This window comes from Hyperolius riggenbachi, chromosome 3 (genome assembly GCF_040937935.1).
Source record: "Hyperolius riggenbachi isolate aHypRig1 chromosome 3, aHypRig1.pri, whole genome shotgun sequence".
Classification (NCBI taxonomy): domain Eukaryota; kingdom Metazoa; phylum Chordata; class Amphibia; order Anura; family Hyperoliidae; genus Hyperolius; species Hyperolius riggenbachi.
Genome location: NC_090648.1, coordinates 8999766 through 9020290, shown reverse-complemented (window position 1 = coordinate 9020290; position 20525 = coordinate 8999766). Strand labels below are relative to the sequence as shown.

The 20525-nt window shown below is 40.8% G+C and overlaps 1 protein-coding gene across 1 annotated transcript in view; it reads right to left on the bottom strand.

Moving 5' to 3' along the window:
• The window catches only part of LOC137560846 (C-type lectin domain family 10 member A-like), a 96342-nt gene extending 76110 nt beyond the window's left edge, over positions 1–20232 (bottom strand). The window contains exons 1-3 of the mRNA XM_068271991.1: positions 20152–20232; positions 4284–4348; positions 1087–1161 (exon numbers count right to left, since the gene is read on the bottom strand). Of these exons, the coding sequence (XP_068128092.1) occupies positions 1087–1161; positions 4284–4344 (136 nt within the window). The 5' untranslated portion in view covers positions 4345–4348; positions 20152–20232. The remainder of the gene's footprint in view (positions 1–1086; positions 1162–4283; positions 4349–20151) is intronic.
• Positions 20233–20525: the final 293 nt, after the last annotated feature.

Below are 20525 nucleotides of genomic sequence, written 5' to 3'. Positions count from 1 at the left end.
GGTCTGAAACTGACATAACATTCAATAAAAATGTGTTTTCCTACTTTTTATTACTCATACAGTTAGCATATTTGCCTTTGTGCAAAAGTAATATTGTCTGTTTACAAATTACAAGTTTCCAAAGTGTCGTTTTTCTTGCCCTGAAAGCTGGCATTGCATTTTATTATTTTTCTATTATAACTGCTTTTTATTATATACTAACATCTTCTAATGAGTTATTCTGAACATCGTGTGTGCCTGAAGCAGAGACAGTTTCTCAAAGAGTGTTTGTTTACATTCTAGTGTTGATACATTTGTGTTTAACCAGTAAAAAAGATACTGTTATCTGCAGTTTGGATGCGGATTTGAAGCTGAATAGCAGGAGAAAGTGCTTTGTTTAACCATTTCATTGATGTTCTGCTAGAATTTTTTTCTGGGATAGTAGCTTTCAAGCTGTGAGGAATCTTTTAGAGCAAAGTAGAAATGCTGACTTTCAGACCACTTTAAGTTACCTCCTCTGTAGTTATTTTCACATGCAGTATATAGGACCTGTCTTAAAGGGACACCGAGCTCAAAAAAAAAATGAAAATGGTACTCACCTTAGGCTTTCCGCATCTCAGTGTAGGTCGGGAGGTCCCACGACGGCATCCTGGCTCTTCTCCCAGGCCTTCTCCCAGTGATGGCTGCCCGGCGGCTCCAGACTATGCTGGCCCGAGTGTCGGGCTCCCTCTTTCGCATACGTCACGTCTGACTTCACCATGCCGGCCGCCTTGCGTCATCACGGCGGCCAGCATGACAGTAAATTTTTTTTTTTTAGCTCGGAGTCCCTTTAAACGTTAGAATTCCAGAGTTATTTTAAAGATTAAAAAGTTAACTTTAGAGATATCTCCTTAACTTAAAGACAGAAGACAGGAGATACGCTTAGTGAATTGAGGCCAGAAGAGTTAACATTAGGTTTGCCTGAGGTAAAATGTTTCCTGATTGAATACTACATGCCTTATCACCATGGTGATAACTCTAGAAACAGCTCAGAAACGTTATTAAAGACAGGAGATAAGTTTAGTGAATTGAGGCCAATGTCGCTGTCCTGAGGTAAGACAAACTTACTCTTTCCATCAAGGATGAACACTTCCAGGGTCTTCACAGCTTCCTGAATCTTCTGAACATCACTTGTCAGACAATCTGTACAACAGAGGATACAAGCTGTGAGCTCACAGATGTCACAGAACCTTGTAGTGCAATACAATCTATATAAGGTATCTCCAACTTCCAGGCAGTCTCATGGACTGGGCAGCTAAATTTTAGTAGGTTATCAATGTTCTGCCAAACAAATACTTCAGATTAAGAGAACAGCTGCTAAAATGCCATTACAAAGTAACAAACAGATAATTGAAGCTGCTGATGCCTTCGGAGTCCCACGAACGTCCAAGTGCAGAATAATCCAGATGATTTCAGTGCAAAAACCTTCTACTCAATCACACTTAACCTAAGCTCACAAGCAGAAACAGCTGCCCTGGGCCTAGAACTACAAGAAGTACTACTGCGCAGGCGCAGAACCCTCCCAGCCACGGGACCAAGACAAGGATGTGTGCAGGAGAACTGCACCTGCACAAACTGGCCCCTACTGGTCAAGCTTGTGGCATGACCTTAAAAAGGCGGTTCATGCTAGAAAACCCTCAAATAAAGCTGAATTACAACAATTCTGCAAAGATGAGTGGGCCAAAATTCCTCCAGAGCGCTGTAAAAGACTCATTGCAAGTTATCGCAAACGCTTGATTGCAGTTATTGCTGCTAAGGGTGGCCCAACCAGTTATTAGGTTCAGGGGGCAATTTCTTTTTCACACAGGGCCATGTAGGCTTTGAGTTTTTTTTCTCACTAAATAATAAAAACCATCATTTAAAACTGCATTTTGTGTTCAGTTATGTTATCTTTGACTAATAGTTAACGGTTTTTGATGAGCAGAAACATTTAAGTGTGACAAACATGCAAAAGAAGAAGAAATCAGGAAGGGGGCAAATAGTTTTTTCACATCACTATATATATATATATATATATATATATATATTCCTCCAGAGCGCTGTAAAAGACTCATTGCAAGTTATCGCAAACGCTTGATTGCAGTTATTGCTGCTAAGGGTGGCCCAACCAGTTATTAGGTTCAGGGGGCAATTTCTTTTTCACACAGGGCCATGTAGGCTTTGAGTTTTTTTTCTCACTAAATAATAAAAACCATCATTTAAAACTGCATTTTGTGTTCAGTTATGTTATCTTTGACTAATAGTTAACGGTTTTTGATGAGCAGAAACATTTAAGTGTGACAAACATGCAAAAGAAGAAGAAATCAGGAAGGGGGCAAATAGTTTTTTCACATCACTATATATATATATATATATATATATATATATATATATGCATACACACAGTACATGCATGTATACACACATTTTTTGATAACTCATGTATGTTGGTATGTAAGTATGAATGGATGTATCTATGTATGTGTACATTAAAACATATATATATATATATATATATATATATATATATATATATATATATATATAATTTTTTTATTGCATTGTATATATATATATATATATATACTGTATATATATATATATATATATATACTGTATATATATATATATATATATATATATATATTTATATATATATATATATACGATGAAAGTGTAATTAAAGTCGACATTACGCATACTTATGGGCGTAATTTCATTTCAACTTGTGATTTTGATTGTAGTTGTAATTGAAATTACAAAGATACAACAAAGTTACCTGTAGTCAAAATCAGGCATTACAAGCACCCCTACAGAGTACATAGTCATGACACTGACTGACTGTCCTCAGAGGAGGTCACAATCTATTCCTACCACATGTAAGGGATCACTCCTCTCGTCCGCAGTATGGTCTGAGGCGGAGACAGAGGTAGAGTCAGCTGACAATTAGGCAGGGGTTTATGTAATAAATAGTAATGTGACCGTGGCTGGGATTGAGCTCTGGTCTCTTATGTCAGAGGCAGTGCTCTTGTCACTGTGCTATAGCTGACACACAGTTAGGATGTTTTGCTGGTCAGTACTGGTTACCAGTTGACATTTATTGCCACCCGTGTCAGCTGATCTCTCTCTCAGCTGATACTTAAACTAGATTAATGCCTGCGTGTGATTGGCTGTTGTGTGCATATGGCCGGTCCACTGATTGGTTGCCTGATATATTTAAGGTTACTGAGTGCACTTTGACTTTGCTCGTGTTAGTGTATGCTTCTGCTCACTGCTGGGTGCTCTTTGAAAACTTGTGAATTGCCTTTCTGGACTTTGACTTACTGCTTGTTACTGGACTCTGCCTGTTTGCTGCCTGCCATGACCAACTGCCTGTTATTGGATTCTGCCTGTTTGCTGCCTGAACTGATCTATTGCTTGTTACTGGACTGCCTGCCCTGACCATTGGATTGCTTGACCTTGATTTCTGCCTAGCCCTTCTCTACCATGACATTTATATACAGTAGTATATGTGTTCTGGACTTATTATCTCATTCTGCCCTGGAATCTGCATACTCATAAGCACATCATTATAGGACTATCAACTTCTTGGTCTATTCTTCTGATCCTGGAACCTGCATACCCATAAGCTATTGTTTCTGGACTTCGGTGTTATCAACATCTCTTGCTATCTTCTGGATTGCTGTTGCCACTAAGATTCAGGTGACTATTACTAGTTCTACTCATATACTGTCTGTGCCTTGTTACCTGTCTCCCAGAGGATTGCTGGTATCTATTCAGGTCTCACATTGTATGCAAAATCTACTTACAAAGAGTCAGTGTGTGTGTGGTTAGGTCACTCTTTGGAAGTGTTAGCCAGTCGGCCGCATTTGCATACAGTGTGTACCTGAATCCCATATCAGCGAGTCCTGACACCATAGGCTTAGTTAAATTTGGGTGTCCATGGTGCCAAAATTACCCTTTTTTTTTTTTACGGCGGGAGGAAGGGTGGTGGTTAAGGCACCAGATAGTGTTTTTGCAGGGGTGTGTGGTTAAGGGTGTCTTAGGAGAAAAACTTTTGAGTTACCCTTACATTACAGTTGGCTATACCCACGTCATGAGCATGCCCATTTTTGGCAACCACGGCATGGCCACACCCATTTTTTTATGGCGGCGCGCTTCACGCACCACACTCTACCATTGTCCTTGGTGTACCATGATGCCCCAGATCTTTTAGGAACTAGCAATGCCCCTGTGTAAGGCATACAGAGAGCTGATCCCCTGTACCCCCCAGGCTGTACACTTACCTTGCTCTGCCTGAGTCCCCTGGATAAAGAGCAGCAGTAGGAGCAGCGCACACGGCTTCATTATCCTGAATAAAACACAATATTATTAATGGGAGGAATTTTCTGATCAATAACTTATCTATCTATCTTACTATGTAAATGCATAAAACCTTTTTCCTCTCATATAAACCAATGAGTTGTCAATGTATCTCTGATCTGTCTGGTGTAGTGGGACATATAGTAACGGTATGAGGCTATGGTATGGGGGGCTGTAGAGCTTTATGCCTCCTGGAAGCAGAGCTCGGGGGTTAGCGGTTCCTTTACATGGAGAAGGGTCCAGAGGTCTGCTTATACTCATTTATGAAGATGACAAATAATGAGATCATTTGTTTTCTTTTCTTTTTCCCCACTTGATAATTACAAACTTAATTGCAATATCTACCCAACATAGCATTGTATCGCAATCTGTTGTATTTCACTGGTCCAATTTCAAGGCGAAAAAAAAAGAAAGAAAGAAAAGAAACAGAAAAAAAAAACAGACAACTGTAACTGGTCAGAGTCTCTCCCGGTCAGAGTCTCACCCGGTCAGTGTCCCTCCTGGTCAGAGAAAGGCTTGTTTGCACCAACTAACACTAAGGGCTTGATTCACAAAAGAGTGCTAACTGTTAGCATGGCCGTTTTCGCGCAAATTTGTGCATTTCGCGCGATCGCGACTTTTTGCGCGAAACGATAATGTTTTTACGTGAAAATGTGCGTTTGCACACGAAAACGTTATAGTTTCGCGCGAAAATTCGCGATCGCGTGCAATGCAAAAATTTGCGCAAAAACGGCCATGCTAACAGTTAGCACTCTTTTGTGAATCAAGCCCTAAGGACCAATTTGTGGGGATTAAGGACATACAGTATATTTGTTTTGCAGGAAGCTAACTTTAAAAAAATCCATTATTTTAATTGCAATATGGATGAGCAGACACTGGCAGATATGTCCTTCACTGATGCTTTTGATAGAAAGATCTTTCAAGACTTAATGGACCTATTGAATGAAAATGAAGGTAGGACTACTCCCACAGCTACTACCGCCCCTTTTTGACCTTCCTTAAAGAGACACTGAAGCGAAAAAAAAATGATGATATTATGGATTTGTATGTGTAGTACAGCTAAGAAAAAAAACATTAAGATCAGATAGATCAGTCTAATTATTTCCAGTACAGGAAGAGTTGAGAAACTCCAGTTGTTATCTCTATGCAAAAAAGCTAATAAGCTCTCCGACTAATGCTGGGAATACACGGTTCGTTTTTGCCTTCGTTTAAACCTTCGTTTCGATTGTGCCTTTTGTCCTTTTCGATCCCGAAATAATCGGTCATACGGTTAATATCACCACCCACGGTTTCGTTTTTTTTTTCGATTCTGATGGTTTCGTTTTTCCAATGATCGAAGGCTGCAAAGAAACAAAATGAAAATCCCTTTTTACAGGGACGGACTAGCATAAACGAATATATAATCGATCTGAACAGCCATCAAGCCTACCAATGGCTCGATTAGATGGATAAAGAGAGATAATATCAAACATGTTCGATCACTAGTCGTTCGTTTTTGGGGTCTATTAATCGAAACTATAATGAGATTATGACTATTTTCACAAACGTTTTCAACACTCGATTCATTTACCGAACGAATCGAAGGTTTAAACGAAGGCAAAAACGAACCGTGTATTCCCAGCATAAGTTAGTCGTGGAGAGGGCTGTTATCTGACTTTTATTATCTGAACTGTAAGTGAACTGTTTACTTTTCTTCTGCTAGAGGAGAGGTCATTACTTCACAGACTGCTCTGAAAGACTCATTTTGAATGCTGAGTGTTGTGTAATCTGCACATATTAGAGAATGATGCAATGTTAGAAAAAACACTATATACCTGAAAATAAAAATATGAGAATATTTTCTTTGCTGCTAATCTTCTAGTAATTATTCATAGTACACAACCAATTCACTATATCATATTTTTTTTTTCGCTTCAGTGTCTCTTTAACTTCTTTGCCCTCCTTGTCTATGTTTCCACAGATCAAGGTCTTTTAGTTAGTCAGCAAGGAGATAACTGCATTAAAAGCCAATCATGTCACTGGTCAGAATTAAACTTTCAGGGAGAGATAGGCCCCTTAAAATCTTTCGAATAACAAGGAGATAGCCATTAAAGAAACTCTGAAGCCTCAAAAAAAATAAAAACAATTATCTCCTATTCCTCATAAGAATTAATGTCACACCTGAAATGCCGCATCCCTCCCCCCTCCCCCCAATTCCCTGGGCAAAAATCCACGATTTTCAAAGTCGTGGATTGTGCTGCCCGGGGGAGGCAGAGCTTTGGGCTGTAGCTCTGCCTCTATTCGTGTCAATCTGCACTGATCGCCGCCTCTCCCCGCCCCTCTCAGTGAAAGAAGACTGACAGAGGCGGGGAGAGGCGGAGATCCGCACAGATTGACGCTAGTAGAGGCAGAGCTACAGCCCAAAACTCTACACAAAAGCGATCCCCAAATCTCTCTCCGGGAATTTCAGGGGGATTAAAGGGACTCCGAGCAGTGCAGAAACTATGGAAAGATGCATATCATTTTAAAGCTCTCTTTCTCCTCTTTCCAATGATATATAAACCGCCGCCCTACGCCTTTTAGTTTCCCCTATTTTCGCGATCGAAACTGCCGCGGCCGCGAATTCGATCGCTAAAATAGAGAAAACTAAAAGGCGTAGGGCGACGATTTAGGTGTTGTCAGAAAGAGGAGAAAGAGAGCTTTAAAATGATATCTATCTTTCCATAGTTATATTGTATTACACAGGCGGACACTTTCCCCAGTGTCAGCAGCTCCATTCTGCTGAATAGAGCTGCTGACTTTAGGAAAAAGTCGCCCTGTGTAATACAGTATAACTATGGAAAGATGGATATCATTTTAAAGCTCTCTTTCTCCTCTTTCTGGCGACACCTAAATCGTCGCCCTACGCCTTTTAGTTTTCTCTATTTTCGTGATTGAAGCCGCTGCAGTTTCGATCGTGAAAATAGCGAAAACTAAAAGGCGTAGGGCGGTGGTTTATATATCATTGGAAAGAGGAGAAAGAGAGCTTTAAAATGATATGCATTTTTCCATAGTTTCTGCACTGCTCGGTGTCCCTTTAAGTGAGTGTTCAGTTTTGATAAGTTTCAGGGAATGGTAGGTTATTGAAAAACATTTTTTTAAGTTATTTATGGATAGATTTGTTATTTATATCAAAGTAATCAATACAAATTTATTTATAAAAAAATATTAAAGGTAATAATTCTATTTTCAATGATAATTTTTTTTAAAAAGTAAACAAAGTCAGCAGGTGTCTGCAGCAGGCCTGCCTGCCATTCGTGGTGGGGGTGGTGTCACCCAACTCCCAAACCCAACCCAAATGGAAAGGGCTTCGCTATGGTGGGAGATGTACAGAGGAGAGGGATTGTGGAGAGCTGTGTAGGTTAGGGTGAAGAGTCTTAAAAGGATCCTCTTGGTAAGTGGCAGCCAATCAAGAGCTTTACAGAGAGGAGCAACAAGAAGAAAAATTAACTAGACGAGCAGTCAAGTTCAGTACAGATTGGAGGGTTGCCAGTCTGTTAGTTGGTTGTCCACAAAGTGGTGTATTTCAGTAGTTCAAAGAGAGTACCCAACCAGCTCGGGGTGACTCAGAACCACAAGGGAAGTATAGGGGGACTAAAAGAGACCTAAAAGCCCTCCTACTAAAAAGCAATGCTTACTGTGATTTGCCTTCTTACAACAGAAGGTATTTGCGATAATTCAGCTTTACAGTAAGTGAGCAGCTGTGGTTTCTCAAAGACTTTTGGCCCTCATCAGTGCATTGGATATTCTGCTGTACTGGTCCAAGCCCTATCCCCTAAAGCCATATCAATCCCTGCCATGCACTGATGAGGACCAGAAAGTCAGAAACAGGCTGTGTGTATGTTGGGTTGATGTGGCTCTGTAACATGTATAAGCTATAGGCTTGCTATACACCAGCGGTTCTGGATTTAAGCCTGGCTTCAGGGGCATAAAGAGATACTTTTCATATTCAGGAGTGATGTACCATGGTAAACCACAGTTGCTCACTTAAAGGGGAACTGAAGTAAGAGGTATACGAAGGCTGCCATATTTATTTCCTTTTAATCAATACCAGTTGCCTGGCAGCCCTGCTGGTCTATTTCTCTGCAGTAGTATCTGAATAACACCAGAAACAAGCATGCAGCTAGTCTTGTCAGATCTGAATGTAGAGTCTGAAACGCCTGATCTGCTGCATGCTTGTTCAGGGGCTATGGCTAATAGTATTAGAGGCAGAGGATCAGCAGGGCTGCCAGGCAACTGGTATTGCTTAAAAGGAAATAAACATGTCAGCCTCCATATACCTCTCTCTTCAGTTTCCCCTTTAACCACTAGCCTCGTGTGTGGCTGTATATCTATGCCCCGCGGGAAGGCTGCTCCTATTCCAGGGGCGTAGATATTCGTCTTCTGTTCTCAATGCATGTGCACATGACCACCTGTCTGTGGCAGTAAAGTAGTAAACTGATCGGTGAATGGGAAGCCAGTTCATTGATCAAAGTGCCTGTGCTCAATGATCACCGACATCAATGAGATGCTACGGTCATTGATAAAACAAAAATGAAACCACACACACTATTTACTGTGTACTGTTCAAATAGTAAATGGAAATAAACTGGCCGGGGAGGTATCTAGTGGCCAAATAGTAAAATTATACCCTACATACATTTAATACTTACATTTCCTATTAAAATTAATCCCTTACCTCCCCCATAGTTACCAAAAAAAAACATTTGCATAAAACAAAAAACAAAACTTACAACAACAAAAAATACATAAATAGTTACCTTAGAGTAAACTTTTTTTTATGTATGTCATGAGGGTATATTACTTATTATTTTTGCAAATAAGGATTTGTAATTAGTGACAGACGCAAAATGGAAAAATACACCTTTATTTCCAAATAAAATCTTGTCGACATGCATTGTACTAGGGACATATTTTAGATGTTGTAATAAGTGGGACAAAAGGGCAAACAAATTGTGTGTTTTAATTCCTGTGGCATGTATTATTTTAAAACTATAATGTCCAAATAATGAGAAATAATGTTTTTTTTGTTTATTTTTTATTATTATTCCAATTAAAATGCATTTAGCATAAAATTAATTTTCAAAATTAGCAAAACGTACCACCCAAAGAAAGCTTAATTGGTGGCAAAAAAGCAAGGTATAGATCATTTTTGTGTGATAAGTAGTGATAACGTTTTTGGCGAATGAAAGGGAGGAGCCCTGAAAGGTGAAAATTGCTCTAGTCCATATGGGAAAACCCCCTCAGTGAAAGTGATATAGAGGCTTTCATATTTATTTAAATTTAAGCAATGTCAGTTGCCTGGCAACCCTGCTGATCTACTTGGCTGCACTAGTGTCTGAACTACACCAGAAACAAGCATGCAGATAATCTTGTCCTGACAATATTGTCAGAAACACCTGATCTGCTGCATGCTTGTTCAGGGTCAATAGCTTAAAGCGGATCCGAGATGAAAAACTAACTATAACAAGTAACTTGTCTATATATCTTATGTACAGTGTAGATGGTTTAAACAGCAAATCTGTCTGCATACTGCTTGAATAGAATATGATTATTTCTTCCTGTGATACAATGACAGCAGCCATGTTGTTTGTAAACATTACACAGAGGCAGGCTTATCTGCACCATCAGCACTCAGACTGAAAAAAACCTAATCCCCCCTCCTCCTCCCTCCTCCCCTCTCTCTCTGAAATCTCTGGCGAGTAATACCTCCCACTCCTCCTGCCCAGACTGAGCTCCCATGAGCCCTTGCTACTGCCAAGGCTCTCTGAAAACTGTGGGTGGGGCTTATTTAGTTTATAGGGAATTAGAGTATTAAAACAAAAAAGTATTTGGCTTGAGGAATGCCCTATAAACTATAGGAAAGAAACACAATTACGCAATGAGTAAAATTCATCTCGGATCCACTGTAAAGTATTAGAGGCAGAGGATCAGCAGGATAGCCAGGCAACTGGTATTGCTTAACCATTTCACCACTGAGAAGTTTATCCCTTGTGGACCAGAACAATTTTCACCTTTTAGCAATCCTCCCTTTTATTCACCAATTACTTTCTTACTACTTCTTACAACAAAATGATCTATATCTTGTTTTTTGCATGACCAATAAGGCTTTCTTTTGGAGGTGTATTTTGCTAAGAATTATATTATGCTAAATGCAGTTTAACAGGAATAATAAGAAACAAATGTAAAAATTCATTATTTCTCAGTTTTAGGCCATTATAGTTTTAAAATAATACATGCTGCTTTAACTTAAAGTGGAATTGCAAATTTGCTGAAAACAAACAGTTTTACTTACCTGGGGCTTCCCCAAGCCCCCAGAAGCCGTCCTGTCCTGCACCGGTCCTACACGATCCTCTGTTCTCCCGCCTAGAGATGAGCGTAATGACATAATTACGATTTCGTGAAATTTCGCGTAATTAGTGTAATTACGATTATGGCCGTAAGTACATAATCGTAATGAAGAAGGATTTCGCGAAATTCCGCGTAAGCGTAATTTTCGCGTAATTTTCGCATTACAGTGGGTATGGCGAAATTACGTTTGCCTTGCATGCAACCGTTTGTAAGCGTAGTTACATAACGTAATTTCGCGATAGTTCATATTACTGTAAGCGTTAATTTTCGCGTAGTTTTCGCGTTACGGAATGCTGAGTTGTTTTTCGAGACTTCGAGAAGTGAAAAGTTCAGCGAATATCTTCGCGTTAATTTTCGCATTACAAGGAGTCCGCGATAGTTGCCCCTGATACTGTCTACATGTGCTATTTCACATATAAAATTCGCCATGTAGTGATATTTTGCATCAAAATTCGCCATGCAGACGAAAACGCGAAAAAAATTAAGCTAAATTTTGCGAAAATTAAGCGAACCCGAAAATGGCATTTTCGCATCGAAAATGGCTTTGGCGAAAATTCGCGAGCAACCCTGCTAACAAGTAATTACGAAATTCGCAAATTTACGAAGAAATGCGAAATTACGTTATGGTTTAACGCGAAATTACGGTATGAACGAAACGCGAAATTACACGTTGAAAATTACGCTTACGGTATTTTCAATTACGATTTTAATGGCAATTACGCTACCATAATTTCGCATCGTAATTATAGTAACGCGAAATTTCGAAAATGTCGGCTCAACACTACTCCCGCCGTGGTGCAGTTTTGTTACCGTCGACCTATAAGTCGATGGCAACTGCACCTGCGTTGTTCGGGCTACACATAGCTTTGTTCGTGTTCCCGCCCACCATAGCATCCTGCGCTATTAGTGCAGGACGAGATTGCAGGTTGGAACGCGCAGAAAGCTTTGCATAGCCCGGGGCACTCGGGCACAGTTGCTGACGACTTATAACAAGTCGATGGTAACGAAACTGTACCACGGCGGGAGAACGGAGGATCGTGCAGGACCGGCGCCTGGGAAAGCCCCAGGTAAGTAACCCTGTTTGTTTTTTTTGCGGAATTTCAGTTCTACTTTAAACTCACTTATTTTATTTTCCCATTTGTCCCCGTTATTAAAAGTTTAAAAACATTTCCTTAGTACAGTGTATGGCAACAACATTTTATTTGGAAATAAAGATGTATTTTTTTTCTGTTTAGCATCCATCACTAATTAAAAGCCACTTTTGCAAAACTAATAGAAATATCATATGCCCTCATGTTTTAATTTGATAACTATGGGAAAGTGGGGAGGTTATATATACATACTAGCTGGTGGCCCGGCAGTGCCTGGGTATGTATTTGGCCTGTGTTGGCTCCGCTCACTTTTTCTAACCCTAACACACAATAACTCAATTATTTAATGACCAAGTTTGTGAGCCTTGTGGTCTTTGGCATTAATAATTTGCATTGAAATAAAATAAATTTGATTGGCTGTAGCTCCACCCCTTTTCTAATTTGAACCCCAATCACCCAATGGCCAACCGTACCAGCTACAAGTGATTAACAGTGCAAGAGGCTTGTGCCATTAACAGTGCAAGAATGGCAGCAATTAAATATTCCCCTTGAAAATCGATAGGTGGATTTTGATTGGATTTTGTAGACTCCACCCACTTTCTTGAATATTAATCCCAGTTACCAACTGTGCAAAGTTTTAGAACCCTGCCATTAACAGTGTAAGAATGGCTGCAGTTTACATTTTCCCAATGAAATGTGTATTTTTCTCCACCCACTGATGTCCCGACATTGCTCGGGTATGTATTTGGCTGGTGATGGCTCCACCCACTTTTTCTAACCCTAATACACAATTACTCAATGACCAAGTTTGTGAGCTTTGCAGTTTTTGGCATCAATAATTTGCATTTAAATGAAACAAATCTGATTGGCTGTTTGTGACCCCACCCCTTTTTCTGAATTTGAACCCCAGTCACCCAATGGCCAACTGTACCAGGTTTAAGGCTTTAAGGCCGTTAACGGTGCAAGAATGGCAGCAATGACATATTCCCCTTGAAAATCAATAGGTGATTTTTGATTGGCTTTTGTAGGCTTCACCCACTTTTCTGAATATTAATCCCAGTCACCCAGTGACCAATTGTGCAAAGTTTGAGAACCCTACAATTAATAGTGTAAGAATGGCTGCAGTTTACATTTTCCCAGTAAAATTTGAATTTGTCTCCGCCCACTGATGTCCCGACATTGCTCGGGTATGTATTTGGCTGGTGTTGGTTGCGCCCACTTTTTCTAACCCTAACACACAATTACTCAATTACTCAATGACCAAGTTTGTGACCTTTGCGGTCTGTGGTATCAATAACTTGCATTAAAATTAAACAAATCAGATTGGCTAATTGTGGCTCCACCCCTTTTATCAATTTAAACCCCAGTCACCCAATGACCAACTGTAGCAATGTTGAGGATTGTACCATTAACAGTGCAAGATTGGCAGCAATGAAAAATTCCCCTGAAAAATCAATAGGTTATTTTGGCTTTTGCAGTCTCCACCCACTTTTCTGAATATTATTCCCAGTCACCCAGTAACCAACTGTGCAAAGTTTGAGAACCCTACAATTAACAGTGTAAGAATTAGGGATGATCGGAACCAGCAAATTCTGTTCCGCCGGTAATCACGGATTCCGTCAATGATAAATTCCGTCGCTATAATAATTCCGCCGGATTTGTATGAAATTCCGGATTCCATTGGAAATTTTTAAAAAATCTCTCTCTCTCGACCACCAACCACACTACATGCTAAAGCCGGCCTAGCATGTACCATTATGATCAATCCAATAGAAAAAGTAGCATGATTAAGGATTTATACTTTTTCAAAAGCCAACTTACATACCTTGGCTGGGATTTGCTACTTTTTCTATTGGATTAATCATAATGGTACATGCTAGGCTGGCTTTAGCATATAGTGTGGTTGGTGGTCTAGAGGGTAAGACAGATACCTACTACACACTGAGACCTGGGTTCAATTCCCAGCCAAGGTATGTAAGCTGGCTTTTGAAAAAGTACAAATCCTTAATCATGCTACTTTTTCTATTGGATCGATCATAATGGTACATGCTAGGCCGGCTTTAGCATGTAGTGTGGTTGGTGGTCTAGGGGGTAAGACAGATACCTACTACACACTGAGATCTGGGTTCGGAATTGACCTAATTCCGGCTGGAATCACGAAATTAACAATAAAAATGAATATTAATCTCAGTCACCCAGTGACCAACTGTGCAAAGTTTGAGAACCCTACCATTAACAGTGTAAGAATGGCTGCAGTTTACATTTCCCCAGTGAAATTTGTATTTGTCTCCGCCCCCTTTTTGGTTATGGGAATAAAAAGTATCCTATACTCCATTCCAGGTAATCTACTATGTGTGTGCCAAATGTCATTCAAATCCGTTTTTGTGTGATCGAGTAACAAACATCCAAACATCCGAACTAATATAATAAATGGGAAAGTTCTGATGTTCGGATGTTTGGATGTTTGGATGTTTGTTACTCGATCACGCAAAAATGGCTAAACGGATTTGAATGAAATTTGGCACACACATAGTACATTACCTGGAATAAAGTATAGGATACTTTTTATTCCCATAACCAAAAAGGGGGCGGAGACAAATACAAATTTCACTAAAAAATGTAAACTGCAGCCATTCTTACACTGTTAATGGCAGGGTTCTCAAACTTTGCACAGTTGGTCACTGGGTGACTGGGATTAATATTCATAAAGGTGGGAGGAGCCTACAAAAGCCAATCATAATTCACCTATTGATTTTCAAGGGGAATATTTACATTGCTGCCATTCTTGCACTGTTAATGGCACAAGCCTCAAACCTGGTACAGTTGATCATTGGGTGACTGGGGTTCAATTTGAGAAAGGGGGTGGAGCCACAAACAGCCAATTAGATTTGTTTCCTTCCAATGCAAGTTATTGATGCCAAACACCGCAAAGCTCACAAACCTGGTAATTGAGTAATTGATTAATTGTGTGAGGGTTAGAAAAGTGGGCACAGCCAACACCAGCCAAATACATAAGCGGGCAATGCGGGGTCATAAGAGACAAATACAAATTTTACTGGGAAAATGTAAGCTGCAGCCATTCTTACACTATTAATGGTAGGGTTCTCAAACTTTGCACAGTTGGTTACTGGGTGACTGGGATTAATATTCAGAAAACTGGGTGGAGCCTACAAAAGCCAATCAAAAATTACCTATTGATTTTTCAGGGGAATATTTCATTGCTGCCATTCTTGCACTGTTAATGGCACAAGCCTTAAACCTGGTACAGTTGATCATTGGGTGACTGGGGTTCAAATTTAGACAAAGGGGTGCAGCCACAAACAGCCAATCAGATTTGTTTAATCTCAATGCAAATTATTAATGCCAAAGACCGCAAAGCTCACAAACTTGGTAATTGAGTAACTGATTAATTGTGTGTGAGGGTTAGAAAAGTGGGCACAGCCAACACCAGCCAAATACATAAGCGGGCAACATATTGAGAAAAGTGGGTGGAGCCTACAAAAGCCAATCAAAAATTACCTATTGATTTTTCAGGGGAATGTTTCATTGTTGCCATTCTTGCACTGTTAATGGCACAAGCCTTAAACCTGGTACAGTTGATCATTGGGTGACTGGGGTTCAAATTTAGACAAAGGGGTGGAGCCACAAACAGCCAATCAGATTTGTTTAATCTCAATGCAAATTATTGATGCCAAAGACCGCAAAGCGCACAAACTTGGTCATTGAGTAATTGTGTGTTAGGGTTAGAAAAAGTAGGCGGAGCCAACACCAGCCAAATACATACCCGAACAACGTCAGGAAATCAGTGGATGGGGAAACATACAAATTTCATTGGGATAATGTAAACTGCAGCCATTCTTACACTGTTAATGGTAGAGTTCTCAAACTTTGCACAGTTGGTCACTGGGTGACTGGGATTAATATTCAGAAAGGTGGGGGGAGCGTACAAAAGCCAATCAAAATCCACCTATTGATTTTTAAGGGGAATATTTAATTCCTGCCATTCTTGCACTGTTAATCACCTGTACCTGGTACACTTGGCCATTGGGTAATGTGGCTTCAAATTCAGAAAAGGGGTGGAGCCACAGCCAATCACATTTATTTTATTTCAATGCAAACTATTGATGCCAAAGACCGCAAAGCTCACAAACTTGGTCATTAAGTAATTAAGTAATTGTGTGTTAGGGTTAGGAAAAGGGGGCGGAGCCAACACCAGCCAAATACACACCCGGGCAACGCCGGGCGTCCAGCTAGTTTATAATATTAGTGATATATATATATTGTTCAAAAAGTGTTTGTAGTTGTAATTTTACTATTTTGCCCAGAAAATGTCCTCCCACGTTATCTTCCTGTGCGTACTGTAAGTACACTAAGAGGAATTAATGCATGTATTATTTACTATTGTTCTATCAATGACCACAGCATCTCATTGATGCTGGTGGCCATTGATCAATTGATAACGGGAACTTAGATCAATAAATGGGGACTGTGTTCCCATTCACTGATCAGTGTACTAGTACACCATCACAGAGCAGGGGCCGTGGGTGCGTGCATTTGTGTGCGCATAGACATTAGAAGATGAATATCTACTTCCCAGAACAGGAACAGTCTTCCCGCAGGGCGTAGATATACTGCCTCTAGTGGTTAAAAGGAAATAAATATGGCAGCCTCTATATTACTCTCACCTTGGGTTCACTTTAAAGCAGATCCGAGATGAAAAACTAACAAATACCTTGTCTATATATCTTATCCAAAGTTTAGATAGCATATCTAGCTGCAAACAACTGATATCCGAATAGAAAAAACGGAAGTGGCCTTTACATTGCTTTTAAAACGTTTTTTTAAGGTAAATTAGGCATTTTTTTTAAAGGGAAATGCTAATTGATGAGGTGGAGACTTAAAATCCCCCCCCCCAAAAAAAAATGGCTGTCAATTAACATCAGGCCTAGGTTCCAGACAGCGGTCGTGCAGCCCACATTGTGTCCAAAGTCCAACCACAAAACTGGGACATGGCATTTTTCAGCCCAGACACCTCCAAAAAATGATGCGGCAATTGTGTTTTGGGTTAAATATAGGTGGTATCAGCACAGCAGCAGTGGCCTGTGGCACCCTGGCGGTGGGAGCAGCAAAGGCAGCAGGAGCAGGGCAATGCAGCAGCAGCAGGTGTAACGTGTGCCAGAAACATGCCGGAGGTTGCACTTGGCAGTGACATGGTGCACTTGGCACGTGTCACGTGTCAAGTGACACGTGACATGTGCAAAGTGCCACGTGCCATGTGCAAAGTGCAGAGTGACAGTCAGACAGCAGAGGAGAAGACACTAGTGAACCCTAACTGTCACACTGGCACTGTAGTTCTGTAGAAAGCTAACACAGTAGTACTACTACTCTAACAACTAACTAGCACTGACTGCAGTACTACTAACTACACAATAACACAGTAATCCTATTCCTTAACCTATACTGTAGCTAAGGCTAATAGCAGGCCAGCAGCTGACCTGGTCTGTGCACAGCACACACACAGACACACACAGGACAGGACCTATAGCAGCTGCTGCATGCCTGCAGCACACACTCTGACTCTCACTGAATGAAATCAAGCTAGCTACCTAATTAACAATATAACAATAGTGTAGTGATAGTGAAGAGGTTAATCACTGAACAGCTATTGGCTTATCACTGTATACAGCACTTGCTAGGCCAGCAGCACTGGTGCATGTCTCTCAGTGAACATTCACAAGGAAGGATGATATTTCTCATCATGGCAGCCCTCCTTATTATACAGGGGGGCCTGGCCAGGGTTCCTTTCTGTGATTGGGTGCCAGGACTTAGGCTGGGAGCCCTCTGATTGGCTCAATGAGGTCAGGTGGGGCCGGCCAGGGTTTCCTTCTGTGATTGGTTGCTATGGCTTCTGCTGGGAGCCCTCTGATTGGCTCAATGACGTCAGGGACGTCATCTCCTTAGTTACAGTATCCGGATTCGGATATCCGACGGATATCCGCGGATATACAGATATGCGACCAAATAGCCACATAGTGCTATGCGGATTTGGGCCCAGATATCCGGAATCCGAATTCGGTCGGATAGCTTAAAAAAGTTTGGATATCCGGGTTACCCGGATATCCGGAATCTGGATGAGCAGCCCTATGCCCAGACGGATCCATCTGAAAATGGCGCCTGCAAATAATGGCGCATGATGTTGCCGCTAATCCGTCTGTTGCTTATCGCTATTTAACATTAAAGCCTTATCGTTATTTAGCTCTGTTTATTTTATTGAAATTTAGCGTTAACACACAGAACCCTCTCTGCACCTATCCCTAAACCCTAGACCCCCCTGGTGGTGCCTAACCCTAACCAACCCCCTGGTGGTGCCTAACCCTAAGACCTCCCTGATGGTGCCTAACCCTACAAACTATATGTAAGGAACACAACTATGCAATGAGCAAAATGTTATCTCGGATCCACTTTAAAGCAAAATTATTGTAAACTAGTGACCTTAGCCCATTTAAAAACGGGCTAGGTCTGTCACTAATCCGCTGCGCGTTACGCCGACCGTTTCGCTCACTGAGCGTCCTCAGAGGCTCTCTGCACCTCTCCAGTGCAGAGAGCCTCTGAGGATGTTCAGTGAGCGAAACGGTCGTCAGGCCCCACACTGCTCCCACCAAACCCCACAGCGCTTGAAGGACCTGGTAGGATTTTAACATGCACCTTTTTCTACTTATATGACTGGAAATGTCGTTTTTGAAAGCCATATGAATAAAGCTTTTTTAGAGGAACGCAAGTGCCAAACTGCTCATTTCCTTCTTTTTTCTTTGATATATAGCATGCTGTTGTATATGTTTTGAGCACGCATGACCCTCCGGCAATCCTGCCTAGGTCAGTCTTCTGGATATCCCTATTTTTGATGTATGTGCCCTGATTGTGAAACACTAGCGGTATAGTGCCCGCCTACTATGTTCTATCAAGTGTCATTTCACTATCTAATTTATCCATCTCCTGAGCCTAGACTTTGGTCACAGGGAACATTTGGGGCCATTTGCAATTCACTTTTTCTCCTGAGTTTTCTCCCAGGAGATAATTTTTCATCTTCGATTTAAAGTAACCTTTTGGCACTTTGCAATTGAAAAAGTACCAAAAAGTAGTTGAGAAAGTACTGTCAAAATAATTTACAGAATTTTCTTGCTTGCTGGTGATTTCAAAGGCATTTTATTTACAAGCGCTCACACGCTTTATGGACCTGTACCAGTTTTATATGCTCCTGTACTGCCTGATGAAGCGGGATTGTTGACCGCGAGACGCGTTGCGATTTTATGGCGCTGTGAATAAATTGTATATTTTTTACTCTGCATTTGAGTATATGTCCACTACCAGAGGGAGGTAAGTCCACCTCGACTTCCCTCTTTTTATCATTTTTAGAACATTGTTTTACTCTGCTTGGCGCCTCTGTTTGTACATATTACAGCACAATTAGGTCCACCCCTGGTGGAGGGGTTCTTTCCCCATTTTCCTATCTACAAAGAGAGACTTTTATACCTGAGTGGGGTCAGGTACTAATACTCCCCACCTGTCTGTCAAGTGGTTGCCTGATGGTAACCCACCTTTGTGAGTAGAAGAACCTTTGACATTACATTATATATTGAGCTTATTAGACAATATTGCACTATTGGGCTCTCGGTATCCTCTGTTTTGTTTTTATTTACCAGTGGTGAACATATCACCTAGGAGAAATCTCATGGTACGTACACACCTGCGATAACGATCGTTCGTTAGGAACGATAGTTCCGCGATGAACGATAGTTGGACGAGCAGAGCAGTAAATGCAAATTAGGCAACCGAGAACGTAGTGCAGCGATTGTTATTGCAGAAACGAACGATCAGTGAAGAATGGTTACATGCGCACACAGATAATTAATGTTTTACAAAACATTTGGATTAACAGCAACATTGATGTTTTTTGTTTTTTTTTCAAAATTCTCACAGAACGATCATTACCAAACACAATACACCGGAAATACGTAGGTTCCAGCTATATGCGCAGTTGCGCACTATATTCTGTAACGATCGTTCTTGCACGATTGCTGTACACACCTTTCTTTAACCGCGATGATTGCGCAATAGGATCCAACTTGTTGGAAAATTCGCTCGTGCAATGATTGCACTTTTCTCGCTCTCCTTAACGATCGCTTCTGATCGCGATGGAAAGAACTTTATGCAATTGTCGGATGAGCGATCGTTAATTGGTGTTTACGAACGATCGTTATCGCAAGTGTGTACGCAGCATTAGGTGAAAACGTGTAATGCATATGGCCCTTGGTCTCTAGCAGGTTGGTGTTACCTGATCTTTGTTTGGTGATGATGGGATGGTTGGATTTTCCTCTTTGGTTTGTCCTCCAGACTTGTTGATTTCCTGCACAGTCTCCTTCTGATGTACCTGTGGTGGTGAGTAGGGCAAAATATTATACCACCAACCCCCCCCCCCCCCCCCAGGTACAGGACTCCTCCTCTTCCTCTTTCCTGGAATAGAGAAGTAATGTCTTAATTACAGGTTTTTTTTTATTAATTGCTTAAGCACAATTTTAATAGCAATGTTCAGTTTCTCAAAACACTTAACACAATTTGCACAACACCAACCACAAGTAGCACAACACCTCAGATGATTTGCAAAATGGATCACATTAGTCAAAACCATACAATTTCTTACAAAAACTA